The following is a 24,796-nucleotide window of genomic DNA, read 5'->3' on the forward strand; positions in this document are numbered from 1 at the left end:
TTTTGACCCCTTTGGTAGGCAGAATTACTAAAATGGCCCCGCAGAGATGTCCCTCCCTAATCTCCAAGACCTGTAGCTATGATGACATATCCCTCTCATGATTATGTTAAGCTGGAGAGGAATGCAGGGGGTTGCTAGGTAGGAGAGAGTTCCCAGCTGACAGCCAGCAAGGAAACAGGGACCTCAGTCTTAGAACCACAATGAACTGAATTCTGCCAACAACCTGAATAAGTTTAGAAGCTGAATTTTTTCCAAAGCTTCCAGATAAGAGCCAGCCTGGCTGACACTTTGATTTCAACCTGGCACTACCTTGAGGCGAGAACCCAGCTGAGCTCACATCTGACCTACAGGACTGTAAGCTAACAAATGGTGGTCGTTTTAAGCTGCCAAGTTTGTGGTCATTTGTAATACAGCAATTGAAAATGAATACAACACCATCTACAACTTCATACCACATACAAAAATCAAATCCAGGTGGATTATAGATCTTACTGTCAAAAGGGGAACAATAAAGCTTGTAGAAGAGAACAGAACATTTTCTTGATTTAAGGATAGGCAGAGATTTCAGAAACATGAAACAAAAACACTAGCCATAAAGGAAAACAAATTGTTCAGTTCAGTTGGACCACATCAAATGAAGATATTTTGTTAATTGAAAATACTATTTAGAGTATAAAAAGGCAAGCCAGAGAATGAGCAAATATATTTGCAAATATAAACCTATAAATCTTATATCCAGAATATATAAAGAACTCCTACAAGTCAATAAAAAAGAACAGACAACTCAATTTCAAAAATAGACAAAAACTCAGACACTTCACAACAGAGGATGTCAAAATGGTGAATAAACATATGAAGTGTGAAATGGTGTTCAATTTCATTTGTCATAAGGGCCATTAAAAGTAAAACCACAATGAGGTACCATTATATGTCCACCAGAATGGCTAAAATGAAAGAGGCTGACTGGTAATTCCAAGTGTTGACAAGATGTTGTATTAGTTTCCTAGGGTGCTATAACAAATTACCATGAACTGGGTGGCTTAAAACAATAGAAATTTACTCTCTTACAGTTCTGGAGGCTGGAAATCTGAAATCAAGGTGTTGGCGGTGTTGGTTCCTTTTGGAGGTTCTGAGGAAGCCTCCCTCTGTGCCTCTTCTCTAGCCTCCTGTGATTGCTGGCAATCTCTGGCATTCCTTGACTTGTGGGTACAGCATTCCAGTCTCTGCCTGTGTTTTCACACACTGTGTTCTTCTCTCTGTGTGTTTCTATGACCTAATTTCCTGTTTTTCAAAGGCCACCAGTCATGTTGGATTTAATTCAGTATGACCTCAACTTAACTTGATTACATCTGCAAAGATCCTATTTCCAAATAAGGTCACATTCACAGGTTCCCAGTGGACATGAACTTTGGGGGGGATACCATTCAACCTGCTAGAGCTGCAGGGCAGCTAGAATCTGGTATATTGCTGATAAGAGTGTGAAGTGGTTCATTCACTTTGGGAAACTGGCAATATGACCCACTAATTCCACCAAACAGAAATGTTTACATATGTTAATCAAAAGACATGTATTAATACAAGAATGTTCCACGGCAGCTTCATTCATAATATCCCCAAACTGGAAACATCTACGTGTCTACTAATACTGTATTAGATAAATAAATGGAAGTATACTTATGCAATTATTCATACAATGGAATATTATGCAACTACAAAAAAGAAAGAACTAGTGCTGCATTCTACAACAAAGTGATCCTAACAAACATAATATTGAGCTGGAGGAGCCAGGCACAAATAAATTCTTACTGTATGATAAAGTTCCAAAACAGACAAAACTGCTGGGGAGACAGAAGGGAGGTAGCAGTTACCTGTGTGGGATATGATGGGAGGGGATGTGAAGTGGGTATGTGGGGTGTGGTCATATTCTAGATCCTGACCTGGGTGCACATACATGGGTTCATTCACTTTGTGCAGATTCTTTGGGCTATGTGCTTGTAGTTTATACACTTTTCTGTATGGCTTACACTTTCATGAAAAGTTTCTTTGAAAATTAATAATTAAGAATACAGAGAAATTGGACTCTCATGTACTGCTGGTGGCAAAGTGAAATGGTGCAGCTGCCTTGGAAAACAGTTTGGCAGTTCCTCAACTGGTGAAAAGTGGAGTTACTACAGGACCGAGCAGTTTTCACTCTAGGTATTTACCCAAGAGAACTGAAAACATATGTACACACAAAGACTTGTATGTGGATGTTCATAGTGGCATTATTCATAACAGCCAAAAAGTAGAGACAACGCAAATGCCAATCAACACATGGATGGATGAACAAAATGTGCCAATGGAATATTGTTTAGCCTTTTAAAAGAATGAAGTACTGGTACATGCTATAACATGAATGAACCTTGAAAACATCACGCTAAGTGAAAGAAGCAGGTAAAAGGCCACCATATTGTGTGATCCCATTTATAGGAAATGTCCAGAATAGGCAATTCCATAGAGACAGAAAGTAGACTAAAGGTTGGCAGGGGCTGCGGGAAGGGAAGAATGGAGAGTAAGTGCTAATGGGTATAGGTTTCTTTCTTTTTGTTGTGGTAAAATGTCTGTAACATTAAAAAACTGAAAATAAGTATTGGCAAGGATGTGGAGGAATTAGAACCCTTATGCAGTGCTGGTGGGATTGTAAAGTAGTACAACTGCCGTGGACAAGTTTGTTGGCTCCTCAAAAAGTTCAATATAGAATTACCATATTATGATCCAGCAATTCCACTTCTGGGTATATATCCCAAAGAATTGAAAGCAGGGTCTCAAGCAATACTTGCACCCCAGTGTTCATAGCAGCATTATTCACAGTAGCTAAAAGAGAAACAACTCAAATGTTTATCAGCAGATGAATGGATAAACAAAATATAATATATACATACAATAGAATATTATTTAGCCTTAAAAAAGAATGACCTTCTAATGTATGCTACAACATGGATGAACCTTGAGAACATTATGCTAAATGGAAGAAGCCAAACACAGAAGGATAAATGTCATATGATTCCATTTATAAATGGTGTCATATGATACCATTTATACATGGTATCCGGCTAGAGTGCAGTGGCGTCATCATAGGTCACTGCAACCTCAAACTCCTGGCTCAGGCAATCCTCCTGTCTCAGCCTCCTGAGTACCTGGGACTACAGGTGCACACCACCTAGCTTTTTTCTGGTTTTGAACTCCTGAGGTCAAGCGATCGGCCCTCCTTGACCTCTAAGAGTGCTAGGATTATAGGCGTGAGCCACCAGGCCTGGCACATGGTATCTAGACTAGACAAACTCATAGAGGCAGGAAGTTAGTTACCAGAGGCTGGGGGAGGGGAGAATGAGGAGTTACTGTTTAATGCGTACAGAGTTTCTATTTGAGATGGTGAAAAAGTTCCAGAAATGGATAGTGGTGATAGTTGCACAACATTGTAAATACACTAATGCCACTGAATTGTAAACTTAAAATGGTTAAAATGGTAAATTTTATGTCTATTTTACCACAATAAAAAAATAAACACTCTGTAAGTACTTTTATTTAGAGGTTTCTGTTAACTAGAGAAAGGGAGACTTCTAGGAGGAGGGGTCTGGACTCCAGGAACATTTATAAAAGAGGGACCCTGGGGAGGTTCCTTTTTGGGGCTTTTCTATTTAGGTCAGTAGAGGGAGGCTTCAGTGACTTCTGTCTCTCAAACAGGAGCAATTTGGCTCTTGTGCTGAGATTGTAAATGATCTTGCTTTTGAGACATTTGTTTATCCCAATTCTTTGTGTCTTGTCTGTAAGATTGCAGCTATTTCTAATCTGTATCTTTGTGAATTAGAGGTAGTTTACTCTCTATTATCATTAAACCAAAGAAGTTGTTTTTTTCCACTCTGGGCCATTGGTCTTTCATAATTTTTTAGTTTGCCTAGTAGCTTAGAGTCTTCTTCCCACGTTTTCATTGAGGGGATCATTTGAAAATATTAGTTCTCCAGCTCCTTGTTTCTGGAGCCTAGGTAAGGTTTTCCAGTGGAAGTACCAACTGAATGAAAAAATACTGAGTATTACCAGAAGAACTCCTCCTGGTAATGAAGAAGCCCTCGATTCCTGGCCCTGGTGCTCTGTCTGCTGTCCAGCCCGTGTCCCTTCCTGCTGGGTTAAGCCATGTGGGGCTGTCCCCTGTGCGCCTACCTCTGCTGTTTCTACCTCCTGGCACACCTTTTCCATTGCTTCCAGCTAATATGCACTGAGTATTCAGTAGCCTGCTCAAGTCTCACCGTGTCCACAAGATCCTTCCCCTTCTCCCTTGAGCTCTCGCTGGACTTTGTGTGAACTTGTAGAGAATTTGATGCTTATAAAAAGGTAACACAAAGAAAACATATATTCCTCATAACCCCCTAGAATCATTTCTTCAATGCCTCTTTTGTTCTCGCTGCCTCTTTTTCTACACCTTTATGTGTGTATACTTAATTTTTCAACAGAATTTGGATCAATAGTATAAAAAAATTGGGTCCTGTTTTTTCACTTGACAGTATGTCATAAATACTTTTCCATGTTTTTGAATATTCTTTGAAAATTCCATTTTAAATAATTGCAAAATATCACATTACCTAGCTATATTGTAATTTATGTAATACATTTTCTACTTATGGACACTAAGGATAGTACTGATTTTTTTCCCCTCATTTAAATAATGCTATCTTAGACATCCTTAAAAATATTTTTATTTTTATTTTAAAAATATTTTTCTGTTTACTTCTTTGGGACAGATGACTCTTGAAAGTATAATTACTGAGTCAAAGGGCATGAGGTTTTATAGATTCCTGGTGCTTTATGTCTGATTGCTTTCTAGAAAGATTGAACAATTATAACTGGTTTAAAAAAGAAACCACTTTTCTGGGCCAGGCATGGTGGCTCACACCTGTAATCCTAGCACTTTGGGAGGTCAAGGCAGGAGAATCACTTGAGGCCAGGAGTTTGAGACCAGCCTGGGCAACATAGTGAGACCCCATCTCTACAAGAACAAAAAAAAAAAAACAACACTTTTCTAATTTAAAAGCCCATAAAAGGGCATATTTTGTTGTGACCTTCATCTCTTTAATTATTAGTGAAACTGAACACGTTACTTATGTTTATTATCTAGAATCTGCTCTGAGTTACCTTTTCATTTATATTACCCAGTGTCAAGTTGGGGTTTTAGTGGTTTGGTAAGCTCTTTATATATTAAGGATATTAATCTGTGGCTGACATATTTATTGCAAATATTTCCCCTAATTTTTCCATTGAATTTTGGCAAGTAATGTATTTGGAAGAACCGAATCATTTATTTATTTATTTATTTATTTATATTTATTTATTTTTATTGAGACAGAGTCTCGCTCTGTTGCCTGGGCTAGAGTGAGTGCCGTGGCGTCAGCCTGGCTCACAGGAATCTCAAACTCCTGGACTTAAGCGATCCCGGGTAGCTGGGACTACAGGCATGCGCCACCATGCCCGGCTAATTTTTTCTATATATATTTTAGTTGGCCAGATAATTTCTTTCTATTTTTAGTAGAGATGGAGTCTCGCTCTTGCTCAGGCTGGTCTCGAACTCCTGACCTTGAGCTATCCACCCGCCTCGGCCTCCCAGAGTGCTAGGATTACAGGCGTGAGCCACTGTGCCTGGCCTGGAATCATTTTTATATAATACTAATAACTACCATTTATTGAATACTTACCATGTGCTAGGTGTTAAGCAAAACTTTGTGCATGGATTATCTTTTTTTTTTGAGACAAAGTCTTGCTCTGTCACTCCAGGTAGAGTGCATATCCTAGCTCACTGCAACCTCAAACTCTTGGGCTCAAGCAATTTTCCTGCCCCAGCCTCCTGCTTCAGCCTCCTGAGTAGCTGGGACTACAGGCACATGCCACCACTCCCAGCTAATTTTTCTATCTTTTGTAGAGATGAGGTTCACACCGACATACCCAGCTAATTTTTCTATTTTTAGTAGAGACAGGGTCTCACTCTCGCTCAGGCTAGTCTTGAACTCCTGAGCTCAAGCAATCCTTCCACCTTGGCCCTCAGAATACTAGGATTACAGGCGTGAGCCACACTGTGCCCAGTGGATTGTCTCATTTAATCTTTGCCATATCCTCAGTGGAATGGAGCATTTCCCCATATTATATATGAGGACATAGAAGTTCAAGATCATATAGTCAGTGTCTTAGTCTATTTTGTGTTGTTATAATACCACACACTGGGTAATTTATAAAGAAAAGAAATATATTTGGCTCATAGTTCTGGAGGCTGCGAAGTCCAAGAGCATGGCACTGATGTCTGGCAAGGGCCTTCATGCTGTGTCATCTCATATCAGAAGGTGGAAGGTCAAGAGAGTGTGACAGTAAGGAAAGGCAAGAGGGAGTCAGACTCATTTTTATCAAGTGGCATTATTCCATTCATGAGGGTGGAACCGTCTTGACCTGGTCACCTCTTAACTGTCTTACCTCTTAATACAAGAAGTATTGTATTAAGATGTGGAACCTCACAAATGCAATGAAATTTCAACGTGAGTTTTGGAGGGGACATTCAAACCATAGCAGTCAGTAAATAAATGAGCTGGGATATGAATGGACGAACAACTCATGTCATATTGCCATGACTTAGAACTTTGAAATATGCTTGCTTTGTCATGAGAAGAGCTTTTAAGCTAGCTAGTTTTATTATATTATGTTTTTAATGTTTGAATAGGCAATGCAGTCATTGAAAGCGTAACAAAAGGAATGCAGTGAAAGTCTCCCTCCCACCTCAGTTCCGTTTACCTCCGTTTACCTCCTTCTCACTTCATTCCCACCTCCACTCCAGATACTCACCTTGATAGTATCTTGTGTATGCTCCCACACTTTTCTTATGCAGATGCAAGTAAACATGAATATGTATTTTTTTGTTTCCCTTTCCCTTTATTTTACACAAAAGGTTAAGACCAGTCAGGTTAGGTTATTTCCTTTCATAAGACTTGGCTATGTCTTTAGCGTAAAGTACATTACAAAATGAATCTGTGATTGAATTAATTATCTTTCGTCTTGAAGAGATTCTTCATGCAGAGATTTCAATTTGTTTAGATGGTAATTTCATATTGAAATTGATGTGGGGCCAAACCCCAGCACTGCCAAGTCTTATGTAACCAACAGAAGCTGAGCTTTCAGCCAGCTGCCATATGTTGTGAGGAATCAAGCCAGAGGACTGGTGCAGATAGTTCTCAAGAAATAAGTTATCACTCTCAAAGTCTCAGAATATATACCAACGAGGTTACTATGTGTGGCATGCTCTTAAGAAAACACCCCTTTTCCCTTCCTTGAGTCATTAGTAAAATATATCCCAAAATAGTTCATTTCAGGAGCTTTCTGAAATGGTTTGGCTTAGTGCTCCTCAAGGGTGAAGCTCTGGTGGACCCCAGAGACTCATGGAGGACAAGGGCTGGGAGAAGTGTTTGTCTTACCACTAAGTAAGACTTACATGGAGGCCGGGTGCAGTGGCCCATGCCTGTAATCCTAGCACTCTGGGTGGCCGAGGCGGGTGGATTGTTTGAGCTCAGGAGTTTGAGACCAGCCTGAGCAAGAGTGAGATCCCGTCTCTACTAAAAATAGAAAGAAATTAGCTGGACAACTAAAAATATATAGAAAAAATTAGCCGGGCATGGTGGCGCATGCCTGTAGTCCCAGCTACTCGGGAGGCTGAGGCAGGAGGATTGCTTGAGCCCAGGAGTTTGAGGTTGTTGTGAGCTAAGCTGACGCCATGGCACGCTAGCCTGGGCAACAGAGCGAGACTCTGTCTCAAAAAAAAAAAAAAGACTTACATAGAGGGCATGTGCCCCTCTGCAGGCCACTTATCCTGAGCTTGCTGCTTTTGTTTTGCCTTTGTTTCCCCCACCCCAGGTACTGGCGGAGGACACTGGGCATGCAGGTCCGCTATGTTCACCATGAAGACTATCAGTTCTGTTATTCCTTCCGGGGCAGGCCTGGGCACAAACCCTCCATCCTCATGCTTCACGGATTCTCTGCGCACAAGGATATGTGGCTCAGCGTGGTCAAGGTGCAGTTCTAGATTCTTCTCTCTTAGAAGAAAATGATTTCCGCTTGGACATGACGTCATCAGCCGTGGCAGAAAGCAAAGGGAACTCAGAACTGTTGTTCAAGTCATTTAAAAACTAATGCAGTATATTATTCAAATTCTTTTGTGAGACAAAATTTATCGAGTTGAATATTATTTGTAAAACTTGTGCCTTAGAAATCTGTCCACCTTAGGAATATTTCTGAGGGGAGGGTTCTGACACAGCTTCCTCTCAGAGCTGCCGTGACGACCAAGATGGGGCTTCTAAAATGTCACTTGTTCTTTTATACTCCCAGTTTCTTCTCTTCCTTCTCCTCCTTCTCCTCTCTCTACTCCTTCTGCTTTTCCCCTTCCCCCTTCTTCTACTGCTTTTTCTTCTCCTTAGCCATTTATAGAAGCGATCTTGATCTGGCAGCTTTCTAGAATAGCTTTCCCATCACCTTTGTCTTGGTTTGCTTGGAGTGGCCACCTGCTGTGCTTGGTAAGAGTGACCAGCAGGTGAAGGCTGGGCTGGCAGAAGTGTTGGGCAGGAAGCACCCCAGGCTCCCACCTCAGATAAGACCACACCTGAGGGATCCAAGTATTATCTACACTAGCAGGAAAAGGCTCACACATCCTCTAGCTACTTGTGTGCTTATTTCCAAATTCCTCTACGAGGAGAGTCATCTTCATGCCTTAATGAACGACTCACTTCCTGTCCCCACGTCAGATAAGCACCTTTCCTGTAACTGGGTATTTGTTTGTTGATAATTGATGTTTCTTAGTTTCTTGGTTAAAAGTGGTAAATATCTAAATGGAAGAAGGTGTTTTAGGATGGTAATTATCTCGGGGATTAGACCTTAATGTAAAAAAAAAAAGTTAAAACCAGAATCAGGGTGGTCAGACATGGTTCTTGGGAAAGGCATTGCTCCTGTTGGCTCTGGAGCTGGCCAGGGCTCTGGGATAACAGAACCATCCCTTCTGGTTCCCTGTCGGCAGCTGGATGGAGAAGGAGGTAGCACCTGTCAGCTGGTGTCAAGAAAGAGCAAGAGACTTAAGGCTGCTGCCCTGACTTTTGTCCTTTCTTTCCAGTCATCTTCTGAGCCCCCTTCCATCTGTGTATTAGTCTTTGGGGGCCTCTGCTCCTGATGGGGCTACTGGCAATGCTTGTTCACATTAGTAGGGTAAAACATTGCGTGGTCTAGACCCATACATCCCTAGGTATGCAATCCAGGTCACTTGGTAAGTAGGGACAACCTCCCAAGAAAGGTGGGCAGACACGTTTTAGACACCACATACTGACTCTCTGGTTCTGTGTGTCCTCAGTTCCTTCCAAAGAACCTACACTTGGTCTGCGTGGACATGCCAGGACATGAGGGCACCACTCGCTCCTCCCTAGATGACCTGTCCATAGATGGGCAAGTCAAGAGGATACACCAGGTAAGCAGGAGGCTCCACCAAAGATTGTGCAGACTGGGTCTTGGCCACCCACCATTTCACGCCCAACTCAAGAGCAGGCAAGAGCATTCCATTCATGGCCAGTCTCCAGTGCATTCTGTCTACAAGTAATTGCAAACAAAATGGCAGCACAGTGATATCCTTGGCCAGCCATGAAAAGCCAGGGCCTATTATAGACTGTTCTCTTCTAAGCCTATTGCAGTTGTTTGTGAAGAAATATAATCTGGGGATTTTCTCAACTCTTTGAAAAGGAGTTTAATGTTCCTTAAAACCAGTTCCCTCTCTGGGGATCTATTTTCCTGCTTACCAGCTGCATGACAATGGTAGTAGCCCCCCTGTCCAGTTGGGGAAGGTGCATTTTGTGTTTTATCCTATTTTAACATCTGTCTCTGGCCCCCTCTGGCCAGGCTTTCAAGGTTATAGGAGTGGACAAGTCATTTCAGAATTTAGTAGCCCATAAGTTTCAGGTTGACATTATTTTCCCCAGGTGAGGATATTTATTTAATATCTGCTTCCCCCATTAAATTATGTATTTTAATGGGGTCAAAAACCTTATCTCTTTGGCTCTTTGCTGTATCTTCAGCAACTAATCCTAGTTCCTTACACATAATAAATAGTCAATAAATATCTTTTAGATGGATAGATAGGTGGGGTGGATGATTGGCTGTATAGATGGGTGGACAGTTGAATAGAAAGATTGTTGGGTGGATAGTTATATGAATTGATGGTTGGATGGATGAAAAGGGCTTTAAATTAGGGCAGGAGTCATCAACCTACCACACCTGGGCTATATTTGGCCTGCCACCTATTCTTGTAAACTAATTTTTATTGGAACACAGCCATACTCATTCATCTACATGTTGTCTTTGGCTACTTTTGCTCTACAGCAGCAGAGTTGACTAGGTGCAGCATAGATTTACTTTCTGGACCTTTATAGAAAATATTTACTGTACTTATATTTACTCTTTGGACCTTTATAGAAAAGTTAGCTGACTCATTAATTAGGGGAATCCTTGTTGGTTTTATACTTATACATGACCCCTCAATCACTTACGCCAGGTAAAGAGAAGTACATGCACGCCACGGGGCTCATCTTGGTAGTGGATCCAGTAGAGTTTCAGACCCTCTTTTATGAATATCCATTTTCGGTTGTCTACAGGAAGTACGGGGGCGGGGTGGTGGTTCTACTCGGTAATCACTGTTGTCATTGTCTACAGCTGTATAACCAAGCCTCCTTCTCATTTCCCTTCCTAGTTTGTAGAATGCCTCAAGCTGAACAAAAAACCCTTCCACCTGGTAGGCACCTCCATGGGTGGCCACGTAGCAGGGGTGTACGCTGCTCACTACCCATCGGATGTCTCCAGCCTATGTCTCGTGTGCCCCGCTGGTGAGTTCTGAGGTTAAAACATCACTCGGCAGGGATGAATTGCTGAAGAAACAAGTGGCCACTGTCTGCTATGGATGTTATTTAGAATCATCTTTTTGATATGTACTTTAGAGATATGTGGTGTTGACTGATAACTCTAACCACACAATAGTAGTATAATCATAATCATTACCAGATGGACTCTGAAAATATAGAGCCAGGGCCAGGCATGGTGACATGTGCCTGTGGTCTTAGGTACTTGGGAGGCTGAGGTGGGAAGATACTTGAGTTTGAAATCAGCCTGAGCAACATAGCAAGACCCCGTCTCTAAAAGAAAAAAAAAAAAGAGGATTTTTAAAATTTTTAAAAATTAAAACATTTGGCCAGGTGCGGGGGCTCACGCCTGTAATCCTAGCATTCTGATAGGCTGGGGGGGGGGGAGGATTGCCTGAGCTCAGGAGTTCAAGACCAGCCTGAAAAAGAGCGAGACCCCAAGACCCCATCTCTATTAAAATTGGAAAAATTAGCTGGTCATGGTGGTGTGCACGTGTTGTCCCAGGTGCTTGGGAGGCAGAGGCAAGAGGATTGCTTGAGCCCAGGAGTTTGAGGTTGCTGTGAGCTATGATGATACCACTGAATTCTACTCAGGGTGACAGAGTGAGACTCTGTCTCATTAAAAAACTTAAAAAAGAAAATATAGAGCTAGCCTTGTTCCACCAAAAATATGAGATAGTTAATTATTAATAAAATGTGTATGGTGCTTTGTAGCACATGAATACTTTGAAATATAATGTTAATATTAACCTCCAACATTTATTGAGCTCTTACAAGCTAAGTTCTTTATATGGATTTAATTTTTGCAAAAAACCTATGAGGTGAAGTTACCATTATTATACTCCTCCCCTTTTTTTGCTGAAAACTCAGATCTTTATTCATTACAATAAGATCTTTAAAAAAAAATTGACAACCTTTATTCTTGTATGTGTACAAGTCAACATGAGCTGTAACATGTCTCAAGAGATTACCACCTGAAGTTAGAGTTTTTAAATTCATTTTTCTTCCATAAGTCTTCAAACTTAGATTTATAATATGTAATAGATAAAATCTTATTTTTTCTCTTTCTAATTCTCTCTCTTCCTCTCCCTCTCTCTTTGGTACTTTGTTGGGGTATTATTTACACATAGTAAATTGCCCAAATTTTAAATGTGCATCTTGATGACTTTTTACATATGTAACTACCATCCAGACCAAGATATTATGCCCATTTTATAGGTGGGAACATTGAGGCACAAAGAAATTACATCAGTGCCAGAGCCAGGAGAGGAATAGATCCCAGTCTGTCTGACTCCAAAACCTAAGCTGTGGCTTTTTTGGAAGTCCTTTCCTATTTACTACCTTCTTTTTTTTTTTTTTTTTTTTTTTTTTTTCCAGTGGCACCTGATTTATTTAAAAAATATAGACAAGCTTCAGGTGTATACCTACATGATGAGTGCGATGCGCACTGTCTGGGGAACGGACACGCCTGAAGCTCCGACTCAGGGGAACGGGGGGAGCATGGGCAATATATATAAACTGAACTTTTTTTTTTTTTTATTTCATCTTGTTATGGGGGATACAGAATTGCAGGTTACATACGTTGCTCCTGCACCGCCCCTCCCCCCAAGCCAGAGCTCCAGGCATGTCCGTTCCCCAGGTCGTGCGCGCTGCACCCATCGTGTAGGTACATATCCCTCCCTTCCCCACCCCCCCTTCCCGAGTCAGCACCTTCAAGTGTTACCACTCCCCAAACGGTGCGCAATGCACTCATTGTGTAGGCATACCCCCATCCCCTCCCCCACCCCCCACCTCAGTCTGATATCCAATTGGTGTCGTTCCCAGATTTGTATTTAGGTGATGATCAGGGAAACCAATTTTCTGGTGAGTACATGTGATGCTTGTTTTTCCATTCTTGGGATACTTCACTTAATATAATGGGTTCCAACTCTCTCCAGGAGAACCATAGAGATGTCGTATCTTCATTATTCCTTATAGCTGAGTAAAATTCCATGGTATACATATACCACAGCTTACTAATCCAATCATGTATTGATGGGCATTTGGGTTGTTTCCACATCTTTGCTATTGTGAATTGTGCTGCTATAAACATTCGGGTACATGTGTCTTTGTTAAAGAATGACCTTTTTTCCTTTGGGTATATGCCCAGTAATGGGATTGCTGGGTCAAATGGCAGGTCTACTTGAATCTGTTTAAGATACCTCTATAATGCTTTCCACAGGGGTTGCACTAGTTTGCAGTCCCACCAGCAGTCTATTTACTACCTTCTTTATATGACTCATATCCACTGCCTCCTTTATGTGATTCAGCTAGAACCTAGCCATGAGTTGCACACTTACATCTTTTACTGAAACTTAATTAAACTGACCTTTAAAATCCTTCTGCCACTCTGAAAGTTCATAGTTTTCAGATCGTTAAGGACATTGAAGTTGAAGACAAGCCCACAAAAGGTTTTCTCTTCTCCTTTTTCCAAACACCACATCTGAAATCATTTTATCTTTTAATAATGCAGTTTGAGAACTAAAGCAGCAGCCCTTATGGAAAATTATTAGATTTCAAAGTACATATGAGAAGTCAAATCTAACTGGCTTTAAAAAAGTGTATGCTCATTTGCTCAGAGAATTTTACACCTAGTTTCAAGTAGAAATTTAAGATTAAGTTTGTTTGTATGTGAAAATGAAAAAGTAGAAATAAATTCAGGATTATGTCCTACCTAAATTTTTTAATAAACTTTCTTAAAGTTTTGAAATAATTTTAAATTTACAGAAAAGTTGCAGATAAGTACAGAGAGTCCCACGTACCCTTTATCCAGTTTCCCTCATTGCTAACAGCTCACATTACTACAGTAAGTTTGTCTTAACTAAGAAACCAACATTGGTATGTTACTATTAACAAAGCTCCAGGCTTCATTTGGATTTCTTTTAGGTTTTCTACTAATGTCCTTTTTCTGTTGCAGGATCCAATCCAAGATACCGCATGACATTTAGCCAAGGATTATTTTTAAAAAGAGATGAAATAAGTAATGTAATCTGCTCCATGGCATTGTGAAATCCACATACAATGCCCATGCTAGATTTAAAGGGGTCGCTGGGTATAGATTTTTAAAATGTGGATTTCTGCAGCATGGCCAATATCATTGATGCTACTGCCTTTCTTTCTAATATCTAGCTCTTTGGCTAAGTTAAACAACTAGAAATTTGCTCCGTGTTGGAAGCAAAAATGAGTTTTGCCCTCCTATATTGTGGGTCAGCTTCTGTGGATTCTTAAGCCAAGCTCCAGGGTGATAGGAAATCATGCACAATCTCAAAGAGAACCGGCCTCAGCGATCCCCTGGTGCTCTCCTGGAGGAAGAGAGATGGTGTCGAGGGACAGCTCAGGAGAAGGCTCACAGTCTCTCTGTGGTTTGTGCATTGACCCCAAGTAAGAGAGTACCGAGGGGGTCCAGGCCAAGGGCAGGAGAAATCATTCACTCCAGCCCTGTGTTTTCTTCCCATTGTATATTCCCTCACATGTCCTATCCACAGTGCAGATGTGCTCAGCCTAGCTGTCTTCTAGACTAATGCTTCTTAAGCTCTGTCGTACATATGAATCCCCTGGCAACTGGGGAAAATGCAAATTCCGATTCAAGTGGCTTAGGGAGGGGCTGAGTGTCTGCATTTCTTGTGGGCTTCCAATGCTCCCGGTCCATGGACCACGGTGTGAGTAACCGGTCCCTGAAATATCTTCAAGCATTTCTTTCTGTGTTTCTCAGAGTGTGGTTTTGACTTTGAGCAAAGATGGCAGTACCAGTTAAAGAGAAATCTACTCATGAAAGAAACCTGAAAGATACCCGCTCTGAGCTGCTGTTGGAAGTTCCCTCCATAAAATGGGGGTTGGTAAGAAGGTAGCTGTGTTGTCGAGCCATTTCCCTTTGAATCCTACAGGCCTGCAGTACTCTTCCGACAATCGGTTTGTGCAACGGCTCAAAGAACTGCAGGACTCTGCTGCTGTAGAGAAGATTCCCTTGATCCCGTCCACCCCAGAAGAGATGAGTGAAATGCTCCAGCTCTGCTCGTATGTCCGCTTCAAGGTGCCCCAGCAGGTAACGCGGTCTCAGCAGCAACACACCTGCCCTCCCCCAAGGCTCAGGGGGCGAGTACCAGCTTCCCTCATGCATCCTTCCTTCACCTGCTCATTGAGTCCTCCTCTTCCTCTTCCATGCATTCATTCTACAGGTATCTCTACAGGGCCTGGGACGTGTCGGGCACTGTGCTGGGCACAGTGGTGAATAAGTAAGACAGGGAAGGTCCCTGGGCAGACACAGTCCAGTGGGGGAGGCGGACCTAATAGACCTTGTTCTGCGTTTGGCTAATACTGAATAACGACGTGATTATGTTCATCCTGATTGTGTCTTACATCCTGATTGTGTCTTAAGCTAAGCACAGAATTTTCAAGATAAAACAGCTATCAGGCCGTCATGTCAGGTGTAGGGGACCTCTGGCTTCATGGTATTACCCAGGTTCCTTCCTAATTAAAAAAAAAAAAGCGCCTTAGGAGCCTAACTCCCAATTATATCATATACCACATCATGGGAATCAGAGGACCAGGCCTTAAAAACCTTGACAATGCAATATACTGCTGGACTTTATTCCCCTTCACTGACCCACAGCTGTGAGAGGCCGAGGAAATGAGCCTGCCCAGCCTTCTAACTTTGGGTTTTCTGTCCCTAGATCCTGCAAGGCCTGGTCGATGTCCGCATCCCTCATAACAACTTCTACCGAAAGCGTAAGTAACCCTGCTTTCACCTGGGAGCTTGTCACAAGCGAAGCCTTAAGGCTGGCTGGCTTTTCTTTCTTAAATCTCTGACACTTTGAGTGTTTTCTTGGGCCCCCGAAGAGAGAAAGTGGTAGCCTGGACTTGGTGCCTGTCCCTGGACTCTACAGTGGTGCCCACGCTCACTTTGTTTTCCTTTTCTGGCAAGTGTTTTTGGAAATCGTCAGTGAGAAGTCCAGATACTCTCTCCATCAGAACATGGACAAGATCAAGGTCCCCACGCAGATCATCTGGGGAAAACAAGACCAGGTAGGCAGCACACCCCTGCGGCTCTCTGCGCCAGTCGCCACAGCCTTTGAGAGAAAAAACGTCCTTGGGGAAGAGCCAGAGGGCGTTCACGAAGGGAGACTCCCGGCTGTGTCGGGTGCCAGCGTTTACAGGGAACATAGTTCTGTGAGTTGAGAGCGACATTTGGTCTATTAAAACGAAAGGCAATTTTAAATCATTTTTTAAATTTATTTTTATCGAAGCCATATAGTCACATGGTATAAAAAACTTTGGAGAGTACCAAAAAGTTTATAATGAAAACTTGGTCTCTTTCACATCCCAAATCCCAACTCCCATTTCCCATTTCCTTGAGGCATCTCTTACTGTTTTCTGTCTGCTTCTTAAATGTTTTAAGCTAGAGTTTGGCAAATGTTTTCTGTAAACAGTTAGGAGGTTAATATTTTCAGCTTTGGAATCCAGTCTCTGTCACAGCTACTCAGCTCTGACCTTGTAGTGCAAAAGCAACCACAGACAATATGGAAACAAATGGCATGGCTGTGTTCTAGTGAACCTTTGTTTACAAAAACAAGCAACGAGCCATTGTTTGCCTGCTCCTAAGCATACATATGCTGTGTATATACACCTACATAAGCTTTTTTTTTTTTTTTTGAGACAGAGTCTCTCTCTGTTGCCCGGGCTAGAGTGCCGTGGCGTCAGCCTAGCTCACAGCAACCTCAAACTCCTGGGCTCAAGCAATCCTCCTGCCTCAGCCTCCCAAGTAGCTGGGACTACAGGCACACACTGTAGCCGACCACGGCTGGCTAATTTTTTTCTATTTTTAGTTGCCTGGCTAATTTTTTCTGTTTTTAGTAGAGACAGGGTCTCGCTCTTGCTCAGGCTGGTCTCAAACTCCTGAGCTCAAGCAATCCTCCCGCCTTGGCCTCCCAGAGTGCTAGGATTACAGGCATGAGCCACCGCGCCTGGCCCCAACTTCATCATTTGTTTCAGTAATGTCCTAGGTAGTGTCCTCCTCCCCGTCCTCCCATGCTGCTGACCCAGGGTCTGGTCCAAGATCACATACTAGATGTCATGTCTCTTTAGTCTCCTTTTAGGAAACGATTCCTCTGTCTGCCTTAGTCATTCATGACATTGAGGTATTTGAAGAGTACAGGTCAGTTATTTTATCAAATGTTCTTCAACTTGAATTTGCTGCTTCCTCATGATGCAATTCAGGTGCTATATTCCCGGCCAGAATATCTCATGAGTGATTAGGCATCATGTCTTCAGATGCACAATGTCCGCCTGCCTTTCACTGGGGATGTTAACTGTGATCCCTTGGTGAAGGTGTCGTCTGTTCCTTACTTGTGGAGTTACTGTTACAGTAAGCAGTCTACAGAGAGACACTTTGAGACCACGCAGTTATCCTTCTCCTCATCAAACATTCCCCTCAGAATTTTCCACCTATGATGATTCTTGCCTGAAACAATCTTTTACTTTGTTCTTTTTTAGAGCTGTATTCCATTATATGATTCTGCCACAATTTATTTAATTAGTGCCCTACTGACGGTTATTTAGGTCTCTTCCAGGAATTGGCTAAACAGTACCTCAGTATACATCATGCATGTATGTTTGCGGAGTGTGTGAGCGTATCCAAAGGGTAGATTCTTAGCTGTCGAATCAATGGGTCAAAGGGCACGTGCACTCCAAATTTAATAGGCTTTGTCAGGTGGTCCTGTATTAGTTTTCTAGGGCTGCCGTAACAAAGTACCACAAACTGGGTGGTGAAAACAACTGAGATTTATTGTCTCACGGTTCTGGAGGCTGGAAGTCTGAGACCAAGGTGTGGGTAGGGCTGGTTCCTTCTGAGGCTGTAGGAGAATCTGTTCCGTGCTTCTCCCCTGGCTTCTGGTGGTTTGCTGGCAATCTTTGGTGCTCCTTGGCTTATAGATGCTGCACTCTGATCTCTGCCTTCATCTTTACCTGGTACTCTCCCTGGGTGTCTGTCTCTGTATCTAATTCCCCTTTTTATAAGGATGCCAGTCATATTGGATTAGGGCCCCACCCTGCTCCAGTGTGACCTCGTCTTAACTAATTACACCTGTAGTGTTCCTATTTCCAAATAAGGCCACATTCTGACATACTGGAGGTTAGGGCTTCAACATATAGGTTTGGGGGGGGACACAATTCAACAGGCCTTCCAAAGAGATACTGATTCAAACCCCCAAAAGCTCCTTTTTTGTTGGTAACTGTGTTCTAGAAATCATATCTTGCTGAAGTTTATGAACTTCTTAATGAAATTCTTCATAAACTTTAAAGCAAAAGGGGGCACTAAAAATGGAGCCTTTATAAGGCTCAGTAGATAAACAGAATGACGGTGTCTGTTAAAGGGTGTCCAGGAGTCTTGTGCTATTAATTATTGTGAGAAAAGAAAATTAGAGAAAAGCTTTCCCCACTGGGACAGTTCCTCTGAGGACCCTACGGTGAAAGCCACCATTGTGCGTCCTGCCAGGGCTGCCAAAAGCAAAGGCAGGAAGTCAGGCCGTGGCCACAGAGGCCCACAGGTAAGTGGACGGTCCAGGCAGGAGGGACTGGGGAGGGGAAGCCGGCGTGTGCCCAGGGCACGTGGGGAGGTAGGGGTGATGGTGTCTCAGGCCAGCCGGGCATGGCCGAGCATACGTGGTACAGAAACGTGGACGTGGACAGGAGGGGTCTCGTGGGCTCCTTTCTGCAGCCCAAAGACTATTAATAAAAGAAGCTTGTGTGTGCCTGAGTTCCAGGCTAAGCCAGAGGGAGTCATTTGATCAAAAACCGCAGCCAGAACAATGAAGGCCTTTCACCATTCTGAAATCCCCGGAGGCGACTGGGGCCCTCGGGGACCGACAGGGAGAGGCCACTTCCTGTGCTTCCGCGAGGACAGTGCGGAGTGCGAGCACTGCCACAGAGTCTGCAAGTCCGTGTTCCAGCCCTGCCTTTGCCGCTCAGCAGCCCGTGGCCTTGAGCAATCACTCAGCCCCGCTAAATCAAGGTTTCTCTTCTACTATGGGGGTTATTGTGAGGCTCATGTGAGGTAATATATGTGAAATTGATCTTCCTCCAGCTATCAAAAAAATAGATGATTAGATTATCTGATATTAGATTACTTTGCACATGTCTTTTGCCTCTGAAGCTGGCCTCAGCCCATGGTCTAGAATTTTCTTCCAGACTCTGAAGTCCATTTTGTTCCAGGAAAAGCATACAATATTCTATGGGGTACTATAATATGATCAGATCCTTTTTATGTTTTGTGAACTATCCCTGGGGCAGAGGCCAAGTAGCAGAAGCCTTTATTTCATGGCCTCTTGCTTCCTAAGCTCTCTGGCTCTTTTTCTGCTTTGTCATCCCCATTTGGTATTACAGTACCTGCCTCTGCCAGGCTGAATTCAGCCTCCTCCTTCTTTCAACCCCTGCAGGCAGGCTGCTACACTGCACAGCCGCAAGCAGAGCCCTATGCATTGTTATCTATGTGAATGATATATCTTCTGGCTTTGGGCAGTACACAACCTGCACAACTGAACCTGGCAACCCTTCCTGAGAGGGTTTCTGCATATCAGTTCATGCATCTCTCTTCTATGTTCAGTCCAACAGAGTGGGAGGGCCTTGTGGAGACAGATAAGGTCTATTACTCTTTATGTCCCTTCTCCTTGCCAGCACAGTACTTGGTATGCAAGAGACCCATAGTACACAGTGAGTGAGCAAGCAAGTAAGAAAGTGAATGAACAAACCAACCAGTGAAAGGACAAACCCATCTGATGTCTACTCATTTAAGTCCATTAACAGGTATTTATTGAGCACCTAGTATGTGCCTGATGGTGTATTAGGCCCTAAGGATATAGTAGGCAGCAAGACATCCAGGATCCCTTCCCTCCAGCACCTTACGATCTACCTACCAGTGCAGTGCACCGCAGGGCTGGGACTAGGGGGAGGTGGGAGAGATGTATCATGCAAGTGCAGGGTCGGATCCTATTTGTGTTTATAATTTTGATATTTTGTGCCTTGTGCATCTTTTTGCCTTAATGTTTATTTTTTAAAAATACTGCATTAAAATATTTTTCATCTTGATTGCTGAGTTTTTTGGTGCGCATTTAAATTGTGTGCCCCAGGTAACTCTCTCACTTGCCTCACCCTTATCCTGGCCCTTGCCTGAAATGGGATGCAGGAAAAGTTTTTGACCATTTATATGAATATCCTGTCCAAGAAATAGCTGATGTGGTTCCCACAGACACGCCTGTCCCATCAGGGCACATTCAGCAGTTTCACGTGCCTCTGGGTGACCACGGGGAATGCCGGATTTGCAGTGCTGACCAGCACCACAGTGCCAAAGCTAGACGCTCACGTGGGTATTTCTGCTTATGAGCTATGGTTTCTGATCTCTCTGCAGGATATGCACTCAGCTGGGAGTTTATACTTTATCATGCTTTTTCCACCTGTTGACGCCATCTGCGTTTCCTCTGGGAGCGTTTCCTCTGGGAGCGTTTCCCCGGTAGCTGGGCTTTCTTCCTGCTCAGACAGTTGCCATGGCAGCCTTGCCTGGGAATGAGTGACAGGCAGAGGTTTCCGATTCCTCAGCTGGGTGCTCCCCTCTTGCTAAGCTCCCCATTCACTGTTCCCTTTCCTGGCCCAGGCGTGCCCTGCAATGCTTCGTTCCTTGGCTGAGACGTTCTGCTCACCCACCTTCCAAGTGGGCGGAAAATCTTGTATTTAATGATCTGTGTTGATGAGAATAAAGGTGCTTGAGTGTATTAGGGTTTTTGCTTTTGCCATTAAGGATGGAGAGGGGCCCTCTCGTCTGGGATGAGTTGAAGGTGAAGGCGAATAAGAGAAGGGGAGTGGGTGCAAATCCACCCCTGAGGGAGGATGTTGGGAAAAGATGAAGCTGGATTAGCTTTAGAGCTGGTGATCCAGATGCAAATGAAAGTAAATGAGTCGTTTGAAAAGTAGTAGCTCTGGAAAAGTGCTGGCTTTCATTTAAAACTATTCCTTGCTATCCACAAACTTGAGGGCCAGGTCACACAGCTCTGGGGATCCCCAAAGGACCTTATTCCCCCAGGTTGTGATAATGAACGTTCACCTCTTGCATCTTCCTCATGAGCCCTTCCCACAGCGTGGGCTGTCCTACTGCAGCACAGGGCCACCTCTCTCCTAAACACAGCCCGTGCTCCCTGCGTCCCCACATGGCTGGGGTAGCAGCCCCTCCTCGCTGCTCCTTCTCTCCAGCTGCCGCGCTCCCCACTGCCTACGTGCTGTGTCTCAGCCAGCGAGCTCCTTGCTGTCCCCTGCACTGCCATGACCTCCCAACTCATGCTGTTCCCTCTTCCATGAATACTCCTCCCTGTCCCCTCTCTGCTCTCCCAGGACTCAGGAGCGATGTCCTCCTTCCTCCCTGCTCTGTCTCAGCTCCCAGGATCCTCCCCCAGGAGAGCCCTTGTCACACTGTGTTGCATTTGTCTCTTGGCCTGTCTGGCTTTGCCCCCAGACCATAACCTCCTCAAGGGCAGGGAACATGTGTTTTCTACCTCAGTGTAGCTAGTGGAGAGCCACAAGCCCCAACACCAATGTGACTTGGTCCTAAAATTCACCATCCCCCCCACCCACTCCACCCCTGCCCCCTGTCCTTAGTGGAAGTTCTGTCCACAGAGTGTGCACGTCGGTGTCTGAATCTTTGTGTATCATCTAGCTCCTTCTCTTGCCCGGCAGGTGCTCGACGTGTCTGGGGCGGACGTGTTGGCCAAGTCAATTGCTAACTGCCAGGTGGAGCTTCTGGAAAACTGTGGGCACTCAGTGGTGATGGAGAGACCCAGGAAGACAGCCAAGCTCATGGTTGACTTTTTTGCTTCTGTGCACAACACAGACAACAATAAGAAGCTGGACTGAGGTGCCGACTGCAGCCTGCATTCCGCTCGCGGCATCCGCTCCCATCCCCGAATGCGACGCGGCCACCACTCTCAGGGATCCTGCCCCAAATGCGGTCGGAGTGCCAGCATCCCTGAGGAAGCCAGTCCCCTCCTCCTGGTATCCACAGTTCCACAGAGCTTCGGGGGCCACAAGAAAATCTCCAAGATCTTTTTCACAAAACGGAAACTCACATGAAACAAAATAAGAAAACCCGGCCACGAAATCTACCGAGAAGTCTTCAAGTTCATGTCGTTCGCAAGCTTGTGCAAAACAGCCACCTTGGACCATAATCATGGAGGACGTTTTCTTTAAGACATTCCGCATAGACTGAGACTGGATATTTTTGTTGCTTCAGATCTATTCCCTTGCATGGCCAGTGGCTTTTATAGAGGCATTAGTCCCCACTCGCTGAACCCTGTTGTGTAGGTCTAATTTAAGTTTTACGTAGAGACCCCAGTGTGAACGTAGCCCGTCGGCTGCAAGACCAGGGAGGGAAGCGGAAAGCTGTAGGATACGCACCCACGTGGAGGGGCGTCGTCCCGCCTGGCCAGCCCTGGGAACTGCGGGAGCAGCAGAGCTCACGGGTGGGTGGTTTGTTGGGCACCCACAAGTCGGGTATGTCGTGGGCGAACTCAGAACAGTCACAGATTGAAGAACACCTGGCAGGGTGGGTTTCCTAGGAATAATTTATTATTTTTAAAAAATAGGACTAATAAAGCAATAATGTTCTAGACATATATCTAAATAATCAGACTCAGGTTCCACACACAAGCAACACCCCGTGGGCCTCTTTTCTATTCTGCTGTGCTACCGAAACCCTTGGACGTAAAATACCCGTTTGTTAATGAATTCCGTGAATTCTGTGAACAGTAATTGAAAATAAGTCTAAACAGCTGTAAAAATGACCACAGTGACATGAAATAAATTTAATAAGTCTAGATCAGCAACATGCAGGTGGTTTCTATTTCTGAGCTCCTAATTAAATGCAATGTTGGCAGATTTTCTCTTAACTTTAAAATGTGTTTTTTAAAGTAAGGCTTGTTCTGCAGGCTTTGGAAGTCTTTGCACAGATGATTTATTAGTTTCATTTTAAGAAATCATGTTTGTAGTTTTTATTCAATTGAAATTGTATGTCAGAAACAAAAGGCAAGAGTCATCAAACCGTCCCTTTTGATTCTCTTCTGTTGCATTTAGGAGCCCACATTCCTCAGGAGCTGCATTCTTTCAGATCTTTTTGCAGAGAGTCTATAGCCAAGCAGTTCTGGGAATAAAGTGAGATAAACTTTATAGTTTAAGCTGGAATTCAGGACTTGGTTTGAATGTTTTTAATCTGTCAGAGAAGAATGGAACGTAGATCTTCAACATAAGAAGATATGAAAATGTGACATCACACTTGTGGGATGCAGCGAAAGCAGTGCTCAGAGAGACGTGTGGGCCAAATACATTTGTTGGAAACGAAGAAAGGCTGAAAATTAATAAATTAAGCTTCTATCTCAAGAAGCTAAAAAAGGAGTAAATCAAAGCCAGAGAAAAGTAAAGTAATACATATGAAAACAAAATCAATGAAATAGAAAAGCAAGTAGGCCGGGCGCGGTGGCTCACGCCTGTAATCCTAGCACTCTGGGAGGCCGAGGCGGGTGGATCGCTGGAGGTCAGGAGTTCGAGACCAGCCTGAGCAAGAGCGAGACCCCGTCTCTACTAAAAATAGAAAGAAATTATATGGACAACTAAAATATATATATACAAAAAATTAGCCGGGCATGGTGGCGCATGCCTGTAGTCCCAGCTACTCGGGAGGCTGAGGCAGTAGGATCGCTTAAGCCCAGGAGTTTGAGGTTGCTGTGAGCTAGGCTGACGCCACGGCACTCACTCTAGCCTGGGCAACAGAGTGAGACTCTGTCTCAAAAAAAAAAAAAAAAAAGAAAAGCAAGTAGATACTAGACATTTTACTTGTTCCAATGTCCTATGTTTACCAAGAATTCTGAGCTTAGCAGGAGCGGGGGTGGGGGGGGTCAGTCCTGGTGGGTCTGGGTGGTGAGAGATGGTTTCCCTGGGATCACTGGAAAAGCCCAGGCCTGGGACAGGTACCTCAGATCAGAAACCCTTCTCGACACGAGTTCCTATGCTCTGGGCTGAATACCCGCTAAGGATCACATCGAAAGGAGCTCCTGCACCGTACCCACGGTGGGGCCATTTAGGCAGGGCATGTGCTGTCCCTCCCAGCCCAGAAGGACAGTGGGCAGGTTCTGCAGCAGGTCACAGCTCCCACCTCGGCTGTCACCAGAGAGCACTGACTAGATGTTGTGAACAGAGAATAGGAAAGAGTCGTTTTTTGAAGAACCTATAAAGTGGGTTTTCAGGTTCTCCCTTGGCCCTGCAATTCTGACCCCAGTGTGATAGGAAAACTCTTGCATCCCACTTCCTGCCTTTGGGATTATATCAGGCCTGCTGGTTCTTGCCAGCTCCATGTGGCCCTGTGGTGTGTGCCTTTGGTGACAGTCCAAAGAAGAAAGGGGCCATTCATGGCAGCACTCCCTGCAAGACTGCCGGAAACTTCTGACATCACAGCAGAAAGCCCCAGGAATCAGCTGGGCTCTTGATCCTACTGCCTGGAGGTGGCGGCTTCAGGCTGGTGTGGATGGACCCTCCTGGTCAGGTGTTGAAGAGGCTGAGGGACAAGCAGTGGTTTGAACTCGGGTTGTAATCTGTCTGGGCTCCTTGTCCAGGACAGAGGTGACACCAGGAGTGGATGTAACAAACCCATCAGTGTGACGGTACTGCCTGTGTGTGCAAGTCTGCACCTTCCATTTGAGCCCAGCTGAGTATTCCCCATCCCAGAGAACCTGACTTGTTGCTTTGCCTAGAGGAAGTTTTCAGAAAGTACTGGGAGACTAGAA

At 44.0% G+C, this 24,796-nt stretch overlaps 1 protein-coding gene across 2 annotated transcripts in view; it reads left to right on the forward strand.

Annotated features, from left to right (window-relative positions):
* Positions 1-22,846, forward strand: part of ABHD6 (abhydrolase domain containing 6, acylglycerol lipase) — a 44,863-nt gene extending 22,017 nt beyond the window's left edge. For both annotated transcript variants that reach the window (XM_069473739.1, XM_069473740.1), the window contains 7 exons: positions 7,918-8,074; positions 9,398-9,511; positions 10,784-10,916; positions 14,873-15,030; positions 15,659-15,713; positions 15,910-16,010; positions 21,702-22,846. In XM_069473739.1, coding sequence (XP_069329840.1) covers positions 7,918-8,074; positions 9,398-9,511; positions 10,784-10,916; positions 14,873-15,030; positions 15,659-15,713; positions 15,910-16,010; positions 21,702-21,878 — 895 coding nt within the window. In that variant the 3' untranslated portion in view covers positions 21,879-22,846. The remainder of the gene's footprint in view (positions 1-7,917; positions 8,075-9,397; positions 9,512-10,783; positions 10,917-14,872; positions 15,031-15,658; positions 15,714-15,909; positions 16,011-21,701) is intronic.
* Positions 22,847-24,796: the final 1,950 nt, after the last annotated feature.

The sequence above is a fragment of the Eulemur rufifrons genome, chromosome 7 (assembly GCF_041146395.1).
Source record: "Eulemur rufifrons isolate Redbay chromosome 7, OSU_ERuf_1, whole genome shotgun sequence".
Taxonomy (NCBI): domain Eukaryota; kingdom Metazoa; phylum Chordata; class Mammalia; order Primates; family Lemuridae; genus Eulemur; species Eulemur rufifrons.